This window comes from Lithobates pipiens, unplaced genomic scaffold (assembly GCF_037356315.1).
Source record: "Lithobates pipiens isolate NorthernLeopardFrog02 unplaced genomic scaffold, aLitPip1_a1.2 Scaffold_8, whole genome shotgun sequence".
NCBI lineage: Eukaryota > Metazoa > Chordata > Amphibia > Anura > Ranidae > Lithobates > Lithobates pipiens.
Window position 1 is genome coordinate 463,060,198 of NW_027507903.1, and position 15,865 is coordinate 463,076,062.

A 15,865-nucleotide genomic window follows, 5' to 3' on the forward strand; every position below is an offset into this window, starting at 1 on the left:
TGGCAGCACTGACACTCAAGCCTTTACGGAGGTACGGACCTTCTGTTATGGAGGTGGAGGAAATAATGAGTGAACTACAAATGCAGTGAAATTTCTAACCCGCTTCAGACCTTCCATATATTCCTGCCACAGTGAAAGATGGGACTTGAGATCCCAGTGAATGGATGACTCGGCTTGCAGGTGGACCCAGGCACAGCTGCGCTCAATTTAAAAAATAACAGCTGTCTATAAGAAGAGTCTCCCAGTAAGGCAATGTTCACACTGGTGTGACGCGAAAGTCGCACAACTTTCGATCCAACTTTGCCCTGCCAATTTCGTACGACTTAATGAGCAGGATCTAATTTTGATCCGATGAGTGCAACTTGTCCTTTGACCAATCAAAACAATTCCTTTGGTTCTGGTATGGATGAAACCTCACGTCAAATTTATTAAAAAAAACAAAAAAACGGCCCCCCAAATCAATACCATGCCTTTTAGGTCTGTTATGGATCTTGAGGGGGAACCTCACGCCAAAATGTAAAAAGAAAACAGTGTGGGACCCCAAAATCCATACCAGATCCTTATCCAAGCATGCATCCTGGCAGGTCGGGAAAGGGGGGGGGGATGAGGGAACGCCCCCCCCTCCTGAACCATACCAGGCCACATGCCCTCAACATGGGGGGGGGGTGGGTGTTTTGGGGCAGGGTTGTGGTTGTGGCAGTTTGCGGGTAGGGGTCATTCGAAATATGGAAGCCCCCTTTAACAAGGAAGCCCCCAGATCCTGCCTCCCCATATAAATAGTAAGACATAGTATCCCTACCCATTCACTCAAAAAAAACAGTTCAGTGTAATAAAAGCATGAGACGGTTTTTGACAAGCCCTTTATTAAAAATGACTAATGTCCCTCACGGTAGTTACCACGTTAGTTACAATGTCTTCACCTTGCCTCAAAGCACCCCCCTCGATGATGAGGGCATGTGGCCTCGGCTGTATATATTTGGATGGGCACAGAGGCTGCAATTGATGGGGCACAGAGGCTGCATTTCATGGGCACAGAGGCTACATATGATGGGCACAGTAGCTGCAATTGATGGGAATAGTGGCTGCAATTGATGGACACAGAGGCTGCATTTCATGGGCACAGAGGCTGCATATGATGGGCACAGAGGATGCAATTGATGGGGCACAGAGGCTACATTTCATGGGCACAGTGGCTGCATATGATAGGCACAGTAGCTGCAATTGGTGGGCACAGTGGCTGCATAGGATGGGCACAGAGGCTGCATATAATGGGCACAGTGGCTGCATTTCATGGGCACAGAGGCTGTATATGATGGGCACAGTGGCTGCATTTCATGGGCACAGTGGCTGCAATTGATGGGCACAGTGGCTGCATTTCATGGGGCACAGTGGCTGCATATGACGGGCCCAGTGGCTGCAATTGATGGCACAGTGATTGCATTTGATGTTCTTATTTCAGTATTTGTCAGAATTTTTCAGTTTGTTTGCGCCCCCCACCCCCCAATTTTTTTTTAGCACCAGCCGCCACTGGTGTGGGGGTTGAAGAAATGATGGCAAATATTTTCAACGTAGATATAAACAGCAACATGAAACTCATTAGTATAGTGGAGAGGGGTTAAAACATCTGATATTTTCTTGCGGTCTGGGTCTTTTTGTCCCAATGACACAACACGCTCCACTTTTTAGTGCCTACTTCAACCAAAGCTGAAAAAAATGCTGAAGTTAGTTTTAGGGCTCATGCGCACAGGATTGTTTTTCCACACTTTTTACAGCTGCTGTTAGGGGGGTCTGACTTTTTTTTTTAACTGCCTCTAAACGCCCCTCCATGTTAACCTATGTGTTCATGCACACTTTCATCAAATGTTCAGAAGCATTTGGAGGCATAAGTGTTTAGGGGCAGTAGAAAAAAATAACAGCCTGTGGGTCCAGAAGCAGAGGCTGTTGAGCTGTAAAAACGCCCAAAAACGCTGCTAGACGCAGCTAAAGCTGTAACAGTTTAGCTGCGTTTACCTGCGCTTGCCATTTTTACATTGTAGGGAGTGTTTTTACTGATAATACGCCAAAAGACGCTAACCCCAGAAAACACCTATAACCACCCATAAACGCTGACGTTTTTAACGCCACTTTTTTCTGGCAGCATCACTGACATTTTTTTAAAAGTCCTGTTTGCATGAGTCCTTAAAGTGTATGTACAGTTTTGCAGAAACATTTGAGAAAATCCCCAATATAAGTTTATGTGATCCCATTCACAAAGCATGTCTAATTTAGTTTTTAATATTTTAGACCTTTTTGAGAATGTGTCATGGCTGCCTGCACGGTTTTTTGAACAACTGATAATGAAGATATAACTACAACCTATGACTTTTCCTTGCTGGAGGGTCAGAGTAGATCATCTAAAAATGTTAGCTGCAATTTTTTAATTGTAGGCTATGTGAAATGGAACATGTAAGCAGTGGCGGCTGGTGGTCAAAACGGGGCGATCCACTGGCACTACAAAAACCCCGTCCCAGTCGCGGTCCTCTCACACTGATATGCCACACAGATATGCGGCACTGATGGGCAATGATAGGTGGCACTGATAAGCAGGCATTGATGGGCACTAAAAGGCAGCGCTGACTTGCATCAATTCTGGGCACAGATTGGCATCACTTCTGGACACTGACTGGGCACTGTTGGGGCTGCACTGATGATCAGTGCCCTGATTATCTGTACAGTCTCCCCTGTGGGGAGATGCCACTGATCGGCTCTCCTCTCCTCACACACTGTCAGTGTGAGGGGAGCCAATTACCGGAACTTCCTTGTTTACATGTGATCATCTGTGATTGGACACAGCTGATCACATGGGTAAAGAACCTTGTCATCAGCTCTTTATCAGAGATCGGGGTCATGCCAGTGAGACTGGGGTGACGTCATATGACATCGTCCCAGAATGAGAGAGCAGCCCGCCCGCCGTCCTTTGTCCATAAGGCAGGCTTGAGGTAGTTAAAGGAGAAGTACAGTCAAAGCCCGTTTGGCTGTACTTCTCCTGCGGATCACAGGAGTGCAGTTCATTCTGCACTTCTGTGACCTGTTTTCAGCAGATATTTTCCGCTGACGCCACAGAGCCAATCCAGACTGGGGAAAGATTGTGACAATATGGTTGGGATCCACCCACAAATTGGACCAGCATCTGGCTCAGCCTCTCAGCAAGCCACTAGTAGCCTGAGCCAGCTGCTCACACCCCCTCCACAGCCCAGCACTCCAGTGAGTGGAGAGGGGCAGAGCAGACAGCAGTAACTGACAGTCACTAGCTCTCTGCTCACGGCGCCCTGATAACCGAGCAATCAGCTGTTTTTGATAACTCTGTTCCAGGTCTTAGAGCCAGCGGGGGACAGATACAGCATCGGACCGATGCTGCATCCACCTAGGTAATTATGATGCTTAAAAAAAAAAAATCCCTTACTTCTCTTTTAAGCCTCTTGCATGCAGATAATTTCTAATAATTTACTGATTTTTTATACACAGGATCTTGCTGGCAGAGGCCAGCAGAAATATCCTGACTAGAAAAAACAAGTTATGTTTAACATGCATGCAGGAGCTTATGGTCAAATATATATTTGCAGAGACACATAATCTACTGCAATCAAATCTAATATTTTCTATTTTTCATGGATCTTTACTTATTTTTTTCACCTATGTACAAGAGGCCTTAGGTTTAATGTACTATAACATTTTTGGGAGTTGAACATATATAGAGAGAGATAAAGAGAGAATAGAGAGATCTAGGTGTGTAGGTGGGGTTCTACTTTAAATTTTCCCTAAAGACAAAGTGGAAAAAAATATGCCTTTCATTTTGATACAAGTGCACGCAAATAATAAATTGTCTGTCTTCAGATATTTCTACAGGGTGCGAGTCTAATGTAATAATCCCTGAGAAAGACTGTGTCATTCCGTTACAATTAGTAGTGAGAATTTATTGCTGGGATTCTTTTCTTGTCCTGCAGGAGATAGCAAGGCAGGGGGAGATCTCATACAGCCTATGGCCCTGTCCATGCCTTGACTTTCTGATTCAGTTATCCCAACGTTAACTCAGTGGACATGCTAATGAGGAAGTGCTTGCAGGATTATCATTGCTCAGCGATGAGGCAAAGGACTGTTTTAACTTCTTGAGCTCTAAATAAGGAAGCTGCTTGCTAGACATCTGACCATTCAACCAATTTGGACCTTGAAGGGGGCCCTTCTATATGTAACATTTTCAGAAAGATATCCTGTGTAACTCATCCCAGCTCTGACCTGCTGTTAGCAGCTTTTTAAAAAGCTGGGACTGGCTGCCGAAGAGGCTGAACAGGTAAGTGCTAAGTCTCTTTCTATATTGCCACTTTACCGTTGGCATGGCATTGATGTCATAATGACGTTGCAGGGTAGGACAGCCTCTGCAGTATAAAGATAGGCCAAGCAGATATAGCTAAGCTGCCCAAAAGTCCTTGGGAGCTACAAAACATGGTCCCCACCACTTTGGAGTATGTTGGACTCTGTGTTTTCGTCCCTCATTTACTCTCGGGGTTTGGTTTCATGTCAGCAAGCCCCCTCTGCCTTCCAAAAATAAGTTCCCGCCGCCATGCTGAAGACAGAAAAACAAGGAGGGTGGTATTTTTAGGGCCATCAATTCTGACCACGTGTCCAGACGGTGAACCGGATGGCCGTTGCACAAAGGCTTCTCATTACTATGTCCCACGGAGTCGGGATTCACTGGACGTTGCCTGTTCTCTTGCTGCTGGGCGCCATGGTTGGGATGATTTCCTCGTACCCTATCCCGAACAGGGCTAATGGGACGCCACTGGAGAGGACGTGGGAGTCGCTTTTCTCCATGTCAATGGGAATGTCTTCTGACCGATTGGATGCCAAGTGGAAGAACATGTATTTGCAGGGAATTAAGAGACAACGGAGGCTCTACTGCAACGTGGGAATTGGGTTTCACCTTCAGGTCCTCCCGGATGGGAAGATAAATGGCGTTCATAATGAAAGCCCTTATAGTGAGTCATATCTGATGTTTTATCAAGTTATTCTAAAACTGATGTCACAGCTTACTGCACCTGCATGACCAATGTACCATACTTCTGTGTTTATTATAACAGAGATGCACCTGTTAGAAAATCCTATGGTGCCAGTCCTTTTCATGCTTCAAGATGCCAGTATCCTCAGCAAATGTATATATGCACGTGAACGTGGATTTACTAAAGGAAGCTGTTTACTTAGCAAAGTGAAAATTAATAAGGTAAAGCTTTGTTCACTTCAAATAATCATATGCAAGGGGAAAAAAAATCTGTATTTTTTGCTAGCAGTTGATTGGTTGAATAAAAAAGAACACAGCTTCATCTTATTTACTAAGCTCAGGAGACCTTCACTTTGCTAAGGGAACAGTCTTTAGTCCTTTGGTAATACAACTCTAATAGAGGCACAAATACCTATACATAGACAGACAAACAAACAAACAAACAGAATATTTAAAAAAATAAAAAATAAAAAAAAATAATAAAACAACAATAATAACAATGCTACTACTACCACTACTACTACTAATAATAATGTTATTATTATCATCAATAATAATCATCATCATTTACATAGTGACAATAATAATGATAACAATACTACTAATAGTAATAATAATAATAATAATAATAATAATAATAATGTTATTATTATCATCAATAATAATCATCATCATTTACATAGTGACAATAATAATGATAACAATACTACTACTACTAATAGTAATAATAATAATAATAATGTTATTATTATCATCAATAATAATTATCATCTTTTACACAGTGACTTTATCTCCCATGGGACTGTGCAATGTAAGGGATACAATCAAATTAAGTAACAAGGAACACAAATACAGAAAATGTTTTTTACTGACAAGTATGTACAGTTATATAAAACATATACAACAATAACAAGGCACAATAGGAAAGAGAGTCCTGCAAATACAATCTAAACAAGTTACATAAATATATGTATGTACTGTATATACATATATAATACAGTATATCTATCTAGAAGTGTGTATATATATATATATATATATATATATATATATACACTTTTAGATATATAAATAGATGATAGTTTAATAGATACATTGTATATAGTTTACTCAACAATATTAAAATAACTTATAACTAACATCAACTAACTGTATAGCATTTTCGTTAATACTTATTTATGCAATGCAAGCTTTACTGCTTGTTCACACCATAGCAGATGCTTTAGCACATGGTTAACACACACATTCTTGTATGCATTTTTTTGTTGTGCTGCACTGCATTAACAATACAATTTTGAATTTATGGTATTATAACATATTGCCATGCACTAAAAAATGTGTCGGAACGCACTACGCTGTGCAAAAATGCAACATATTCTATATTTTCCAGAAAACACCAATGCAGGACTTAAGACAGATTGCCTTGTTTTAGCCTGTTACTGAAGGGGTGGTAGATGCTTTGATTGTCCTTCCAGCAGAGGTTTTCTTTAAATAGACAGTACAGTTGATGCATTTCTGCTCTCATAATAAACTGCTAATAATGTCAGTAAATGAAACTTATAATAATGAGGACAGAGAGGGGGAAATAGTTAACACACCAGTAGTTGAGTAGAGTGTTCATTCATTTTAGCAATATATACAGTATACAGTATAAGGACCTTGACACTTTGTAGGATTACATTGATCTAATCTTTGGTGCCTAGTTCATACAACGCCACTTCCGGTTTCAGTGAAACACATGCAGGATGAGGCATTCCTGGATTGTGTTCCTGTATTTGCACACATGCCCATGTTACTTCTGTATTTTCTAAGTAGAACTCTTCTTTGCGCAATAAACACCAATTTTATAGAACTTCGCTATTAGTTCCCTTTCTTTTCATTTTGGTGAATATCCCAGCCTTAACCAACTACGCTGGGGGAGATCTCCTGTGGACCAATTCAAGCCATCAGTCGCTGATAGATCTCTGCTTGTTTGACCCTTATACCGAAAAGCTAGGGGTCCAAATTATCTGGTGAGTGGGGACACAAAAGGGGAGTGTGTCACACCACAGAGTGGAAGTTTGGTCACCTTGTACTTTTCAGAGGATTGGAGCACAAGAACACTTTCATTGGGATGTTATTTGTAATATACAATCATATTTTGTTTTATGTGTTTTGTTTATATATGCTATTGATATCAATTTTTACACTGTTGTAAGTGGTATATATATATATATATATATATATATATACACTACCGTTCAAAAGTTTGGGGTCACCCAAACAATTTTGTGTTTTCCATGAAAAGTCACACTTATTCACCACCATACGTTGTGAAATGAATAGAAAATAGAGTCAAGACATTGACAAGGTTAGAAATAATGATTTGTATTTGAAATAACATTGTTTTTACATCAAACTTTGCTTTCGTCAAAGAATCCTCCTTTTGCAGCAATTACAGCATTGCACACCTTTGGCATTCTAGCTGTTAATTTATTGAGGTAAGCTGGAGAAATTGCACCCCACGCTTCTAGAAGCAGCTCCCACAAGTTGGATTGGTTGGATGGGCACTTCTGGCGTACCATACGGTCAAGCTGCTCCCACAACAGCTCAATGGGGTTCAGATCTGGTGACTGTGCTGGCCACTCCATTACCGATAGAATACCAGCTGCCTGCTTCTGCTGTAAATAGTTCTTGCACAATTTGGAGGTGTGTTTAGGGTCATTGTCCTGTTGTAGGATGAAATTGGCTCCAATCAAGCGCTGTCCACTGGGTATGGCATGGCGTTGCAAAATGGAGTGATAGCCTTCCTTATTCAGAATCCCTTTTACCCTGTACAAAGCTCCCACCTTACCAGCACCAAAGCAACCCCAGACCATCACATTACCTCCACCATGCTTAACAGATGGCGTCAGGCATTCTTCCAGCATCTTTTCATTTGTTCTGCGTCTCACAAACGTTCTTCTTTGTGATCCAAACACCTCAAACTTGGATTCATCCGTCCACAACACTTTTTTCCAGTCTTCCTCTGTCCAATGTCTGTGTTCTTTTGCCCATCTTAATCTTTTTCTTTTATTGGCCAGTCTCAGATATGGCTTTTTCTTTGCCACTCTGCCCTGAAGCCCAAAATCCCGCAGCCGCCTCTTCACTGTAGATGTTGACACTGGTGTTTTGCGGGTACTATTTAATGAAGATGCCAGTTGGGGACCTGTGAGGCGTCTGTTTCTCAAACTAGAGACTCTAATGTGCTTATCTTCTTGCTTAGTTGTGCAACGCGGCCTCCCACTTCTTTTTCTACTCTGGTTAGAGCCTGTTTGTGCTGTCCTCTGAAGGGAGTAGTACACACCGTTGTAGGAAATCTTCAATTTCTTTGCAATTTCTCGCATGGAATAGCCTTCATTTCTAAGAACAAGAATAGACTGTCGAGTTTCAGATGAAAGTTCTCTTTTTCTGGCCATTTTGAGCGTTTAATTGACCCCACAAATGTGATGCTCCAGAAACTCAATCTGCTCACAGGAAGGTCAGTTTTGTAGCTTCTGGAAGGAGCTAGACTGTTTTTAGATGTGTGAACATGATTGCACAAGGGTTTGCTAATCATCAATTAGCCTTCTGAGCCAATGAGCAAACACATTGTACCATTAGAAACACTGGAGTGATAGTTGCTGGAAATGGGCCTCTATACACCTATGTAGATATTGCACCAAAAACTAGACATTTGAAGTTAGAATAGTCATTTACCACATTAGCAATGTATAGAGTATATTTGTTTAAAGTTAGGACTAGTTTAAAGTTAGCTTCATTGAAAAGTACAGTGCTTTTCCTTCAAAAATAAGGACATTTCAATGTGACCCCAAACTTTTGAACGGTAGTGTATATATATATATATATATATTTATATATATATTGAGATTTCCTTACTTTTTAAAGATTTCCTCTCACTTCCTATTTTGTCTATGGGAAATCTCCCAAATAGAACACAGACAAATAAACTGATGGGATTTTCACCCTTCCCTACTTTATTGAAAACTAAACAAAAAGTTTTTCCTTGAGAGATACTAGTAAAACATCTTGTTACCAGCAAGGAACAATTTGCAGGGAACAATAAAAAATAAATAAAGGATTACATTGGGTTAGGGTCTGTAAAGGTCTGCCTATATTTAAAAAATACAAAAATATACATTAGGCTCAAATCACAAAGCTAACACGCCTGTATATTTGTTTTATTTTTAAAAAGTGACAGTTAATTAAACTGAGTCCAATCAGATTTGAAAATTACAGTCGCATGCAAACATAGAATGCCTTATTCTTGTGTTAATAGTTTTGTAAATCTAATAAGCATGATGCAAGCTGGGACTGTGCAATGTCTGGCTTCTCCTCCATCACATCACCTGATACTATGTACAGGTAAGGTCTAATCCTGCCACGATTTGTGGCGGGGTTTTATGTAATCAGCCACTACAAATTCCTTCCATTTCATTCTTGATTCGTAATTTCCAGAAATTGACTAGCTGCAGTGATCGTCCCAATAATTGACTGTGCACTTTCAAGTAATACTTTAGTTTGCATGATCAGCCAGTAAGAAGCCAGTGCAAAAGAGGATGTGGGGATGAACCTTGGGAATTCGCAAGGAACTGCAGGTAATTTTTTTTTTTTTGCACTGGAAAATCACTGCAAAATAAACCGTAGAGTTTAGGTCTTTTGATTTCCAGTGTGGTAAAAGGGAAGTGCATCAAAAAGAACTTTATCATCTATATTTGGTGCAGAAATCAAATGTCCCCAACAAAACGAATAGGAATTATTATAATAACTAAATATTATTATTTATTATAATATTCATGTATACGGCTTGTATAAGTGGAGCTAGATCTACCAAAAATTGTGGAATGGTTTGTTTAAAGTGTATTAATAACCAAAACACGTTTTTTAGTTGTGATGAGAGTAGAGCAGTCTTTCTCAGCCTATTTACCCCAGAGGAACTTTAAAATAAATTGTAGGTATCAGGGAACCCCCAACTACATATAGATTGATGTGCATTAGTGTGATCAGTAAGATATGCAAACATTATAAATGGAAGTATACCTTAGCATTAATGGTCATTACAGAAGTGATATCTTTCATTAGTGGTCAGTGGAAAATTGCCCCCTACCATTGGTGGTCAGTTTAAGTGGAAAATCAATTTTAACACAGCTTAAGGAATCCCCGGCAAGTCCAGCAGTAACCTTAGGAATCCATGGAATCTTGGCTGAGGAAGGCTGGTGTAAGGAAAGGTCAAACACCACTGTCATTTGTTTATTTTCTTTCTGAGTCGCATTGGGTAGATTATATTTTACTTCCTGTCCTTGAGATACAACAGGATGTGAGAGAGAATCTTCCTTCACACCTGTTCCAGCGACAGTCCTAAAATTTTAGCTCCCACTAGGATGGATAAATAGGGGGAATCTGCCTAGTGGGCACAGAGACAGAATTAAAACCTTAATGTGAAAAAAGACAAGAGTATCAAACCAAATAGTGAAAGAGTCCAAGTCACTTTAGCGATTTATAATATGGTCACATGAAACATTCAACGTGTTTCAGGGGCCAGCACACTCCACCTTTGTTATAAGGATTTAAGTGAAACAAGTTGCCAGTTGCTTACTCATGCAATATCAGTGAGGAAGAAGTGTCTACCACTCTTGAATTCACCACTTCCTTTGGCTCTCCTGTTGCATTTTTTACGATTTCAGTCACATTCTAGATACCCACTGAATAGGAGCCTTGGTTCATGTGAACAAACTTACCAGAGATAGTGAGCTCATTGAATGAGTGTAATCTTTCAATTTTATTGAAGTCCCAGTGGCTCTTGCATATGTCTTTTAGAAAAAAAAAAACTTGACAGGGGTTCTAGATCTTCCCTACTCTAACACAAATGTAAAAAAAAGTTTTGCCTTTAAATAAACATATGCAATTCAGTCCCAGCGAGGGGGGGATTTATTTAGCCACTTAATTTATGTGGATAGAGAAATCTGTTTATTTCTTTTCATTCATCCTGCTAGCTGATCGACATTAAACTAACTGCGTATGGTAAGCATTAGACTGGTAGTCACTGGGAAAATGTCCCCATTAAATTGATGGTCATTGGAGAAAGGCCACATTACATTGGTGATCAGTGGAAAGAATGCCCCTTACATTAGTGGCTAGGTCAGGGGTTGGTAAACGGCACATTGCCACATTTATGATGGCACATGAAGGAAGCCTGTGACACCATACACATTGAAGAAAATCGGTGCTTGCATCTGGCTACAGGAGGGAGTCATGCTGGCTTTTTCCCACCTCCATACCCACCCACCTCATTCAGCTTGCCTGCATTTAGCCGACATAGACTGGTATTTGATAGGACCTAGGGTATGCTGCAACCCCCCCCCTCCTTTGTGGATGCTGTGTCCGGCCCACTTTTCTACTCCTCCCATCCCCACATAGGGCACTTAGCAGATTTCATCCTCCCACACATCACTTAGCTGAAATCATGTTCTTTTACACAATATCCATCTGCACAGTATATAGCCCCCGTGCACTGCCCCACTGACCCCTTCCTCTGCCCTGCTGACCCTATCCTCTGCCTGCTTACCCCAGACCTTTGCCCCACTGACCTCATCCTCTGCCCCGCTGACTCAAGTCCTCAGCCCTTCTGATACTGTACTCTGGTTCCGCTGCCCCATCCTCTGCCCTGCTTACCCCTGTCATCCACCCTGCTGAACACTGTCCTATGCTCTGTTCCCTGAACCGCTGAATTATGTTAGCTATTAGGAACTACAAATTTACAAGTGTGGGAATTGGGGCTGACATCAGGAGTGATGTTGCAGGAATTGGGGCTAATCTGAAGTGTGAAGGTGTAGGAGTTGGGGTGATCTGAGGTGTGACATGCATTATGGCTTATTTAAGATTTGAAGTGCAGGAATTGGAGTTATCTGAGGTGTGAAGATCCCAGAATCTTAGGTGTGAAGGTGCAGGAATTGGGGTGATCTGAGGTGTGAAGGTGCAGATATTGGGGTGATCTGAGGTGTGAAGGTACATTAATTGGGGTGATCTGAGGTGTGAAGGTGCAGATATTGGGGTGATCTGAGGTGTGAAGGTACATGAATTGGGGTGACCTGAGGTGTGAAGGTGCAGTAATTGGGGGTGATCTAACATGTTATGTTGCAGGAAGGGGGATGATCTGCGTTGTGAAGGTGTAGGAATTGGGATGATCTGGGATGTCATGGTGCAGGAATTGGATTGATCTGAGGTGCGATGGTGCAGGAAATGTGGTGATCTGAGATGTGAAGGTGCAAAGTTCTTACTATTATTTAAGTCATTTACAGCATTTACTATTTAAAGATTCCTTTTTGTGATTAAAAGTGTGACGTTACCATTTTTGGTTATGTAACTGGCACTCTCAATTTCTTTGAAAATATTTTTTGACACACTGTGCTCAAATGTTGCCTACCCCTGGGCTAGGGGGTAAAATTACGCTAATATTGGTGGTTCGTGGGGGGAACACTGGCACTTACATTGATAGTCAGTGGGGAGGAATACTCTTTATACGGAATGTTGAAAAGATCACTGGTTGCAGTGGAAACTTATCTGAAAGGCAGAAATTGGGCAAGGAACCCCTCTTGAGGAACATTGGTTGAGAAAGGATACCTTAGACATATTGTATGTCTGAGTTGTCCAAACAGGAGCAGGCCACCTTAACTATTAAATGCTGTTTTTAATTAAGAAACTGAAGAAGGCACCTCCTGGTTACACATGTAGACTTCACCTCAGGAAATGTTGCTTGTGCCATTAAAGAGGAACTTGAGTTTAAAAACAAAAACAAAACAACTAAAAATCAGCCACTCCAAATACTGTAGCGGCTGACTTTTAATTAAAAGACACTAAGCCAGAGATCCAGTGCTGTTGTCACCAAGGCCCGTTCTTTGCTGGTTCTCAGGTACTCAGCCTGCCATGTTGACTGTGGGAAGCCTGCTATGACTATGCGGTTTGACAGCCAGCTCCTCACTGCACATGCACAAGCCACGCAATGCTTTGTAACTGCTCCTGCAGCTTTCCTGGGACCTGTGATGTGTCCTAGAAGGTTTTAGGCCGTAAAGGGGGGATGAACGTCTGAAAGGAAGGGGTACCTGTCAAAACAAGGTATCCAGAAAAAAAAATCCAATGCACGCAGCTGGAGGACAATCACTGGAAATTCCTGAAGTAAATGAAGTTCTGCTTTAACTTCCATCAGTATGCCAGTGTGGATGAATCTTCAGGGCTACAGGCACTTGATGCCTTTGGCACACAGCAAGCACACAGTAATGCACGTGTCAAACTTGGCAGCATTGAAAAAGTGAAGATCTAAAATCTAGTACACACAGGGGAGACAAATAACAAAGTCAGGTGCTTCTGCTGTGACTTTCACCCTCTCTATTGACTATTGTCACCAGGGCTGAGGTTGAAGCAAAATCATAGTTGGGGACTAAAATTGGAGTAGAGTGGAAATCTTCCTAATATGATATTTGTTCTGATGACAACTAAGAAGGCAATTCCCTTATTTTGGAGAGATTTCCTCTTATTTCTTGTTGTGTCTACAGGACAAGAAGTAAAGATAGTTCTCTCCAGCAGGGCAGGGACAAAAAAATGAAACGGGGTTTTAACCATTCACCATTCTATATAAAATGTTAAAAATATTTGTATATAGGTAAAGGAAATGAAACCAGGTTTTGGAATAATCGTACGGTGTCACATCCCAAAATGTCATAGCAAAAAGAAATTGGAATAAACCAAGTGGTAAAACCAAGACTTTTTAGGCTTTGTACTCAAAGGCACAAACACAATCAGTTTATAGAAAAATCATATAGCCTAATTAAAAAAAAAGCAAAATCTGGCCCTATGACCATAGATATTTCCACAATATAGCAAAATAACATTAAATCAAGCATGATTCAGCATAAATACAACATCCAGTGCTTGTATGTATCTCAAAATTGTGCCCAAAATAAATACTTAAACACTAATAACGCTTATATATTCTGAAAGTGTTTCAAACTTGATACACAGTACACTTTTGACAAAATATGCAGGCAAAATGTGAAAAAGATGAAGGAAAATCCGCTCCAGAAGAGAAGTATTCAGGGTAAATTGTAGTTAATTACTCTAGACGATTGGCCATCACCACAATGCTTGAATGACAATCCCCCAAAATAAATTTACTTACCAGATAATACTGGATTTATTGCATATCTCTGGGTATGTTGTTATCAGCAAGCCTCTGTGAATCTTCATCCAATATTAGTGGGAAGGTGTGTGGATGTCAGATGGCTAAAATCAGCAATCACTGCATCTTTCCATCTATATATTGCTCGTGACAAGCAAGAAAATAAGGGTGCACATAGCGTAATCCAATTATCCAAAAGTTATGTTTATTTGTGGTGATGGTCAATCGTCTGGAGTAATTAATTACAATTTACATTGAATCTTCACCTTTTCAGCGCTGCCAAGTTTTACCAGAACAAACTACTGAGCACACGGCATTGCAGCGCAACACAATGCACAAAAGTGCAAGGCATAGCCTTTTGTTTTAAGGGCTTGTTCGAGCTGTTTGTGTTAAGCTGGGTATACACGAAAGTCGGCAGATTCAGGAGGAAAAAACTTTCAGTACCTGTGTACCGCTGTCCGTTCAGAAGAATGGTCTTGCTGGAAACTAGCATTCGATCAGCACTTGCAGGCAATGAATGCACCATTGATCTGTGTATTCTGATGTGTGGGAATCCCCACTGTCAGAATACAGAAACACAGCAGAGGAGATCCCTGCATCAACATTGTTTGTGTTGATGCCGGGAACTGTGAGTTTTTTTTCGTTCAACCCACTGGGGGTTGAAAAAAAAAACAGCTTGTATACCCTGCTGTGTAATGTAGAAAATAATGATTTCAAACACAAAAAGTTGTAATATGCATGCTTTCTTGAGGCGCAATAAAAAAAAAAAGAGCCAAATGAGCTTCATTTGTAGCTGCCTTGCTGCTCCCGTTAAGGTTGAATGAATGCTTTCAAATCAAAACCCAGCTCATTTGAAAGCTCAGTGGTAATGCTGTATTCTTCGTGGTGTGTGCCAGCCATCTTGGATTTGTTCAAACTAGCATCATTTGACTACATTGGGCACCGTTTCTCAATGCAGTCCCAACATGGGAATGGGGCAATTTTCATATTGGTTCAGTCAAGTCCAATATGCTGCTTCGCTGCGCACTGAAAAAAATAAATAAAATTAAGACATGTTCTATTTTTTTTTTCCAAGACACTTTTTTTTTTATTTTATTATACAGGTGCATCTCAATACATTTTAATATCATCAAAAAGTTTATTTAATTTAGTAATTCAATTCAAAAAGTGAAACTCATATGTTATATAGATTCATTACACACAGAGTGATATATTTCAAGCATTTCTTTATTTAAAATGTTATGATTATGGCTTACAGCTAGTGAAAACCCAACATTTAGTATATCAGAAAAGTAGAATATTATAAAAGACCAATAAAAAAAAGTATTTTTAATACAGAAACTGAAAAGTATGTCCATGTATAGTACAGTATGCACTCAATACTTGGTCAGGGCTCCTTTTGCATGAATTACTTCATCGATGCGGCGTGGCACGGAGGCGATAAGCCTGTGGCACTATGAGGTGTTATGGAAGCCCAGGTTACTTTGATAGCAGCCTTCAGCTCATCTGCATTGTTGGGTCTGGTGTTTCTCATCTTCCTCTTGATAATACCCCACATATTCTCTATGGAGTTTAGGTCAGGTGAGTTTGCTGGCCAATCAAGCACAGCGATACCATGATCATTAAACAGGTATTGGTACTTT

At 40.6% G+C, this 15,865-nt stretch overlaps 1 protein-coding gene across 1 annotated transcript in view; it reads left to right on the plus strand.

Annotated features, from left to right (window-relative positions):
• The first annotated feature begins 4,442 nt into the window (after positions 1 to 4,442).
• FGF6 (fibroblast growth factor 6) overlaps positions 4,443 to 15,865 on the plus strand; it is a 28,786-nt gene continuing 17,363 nt past the window's right edge. The window contains exon 1 of the mRNA XM_077468509.1: positions 4,443 to 5,012. Coding sequence (XP_077324635.1) covers positions 4,676 to 5,012 — 337 coding nt within the window. The 5' untranslated portion in view covers positions 4,443 to 4,675. The remainder of the gene's footprint in view (positions 5,013 to 15,865) is intronic.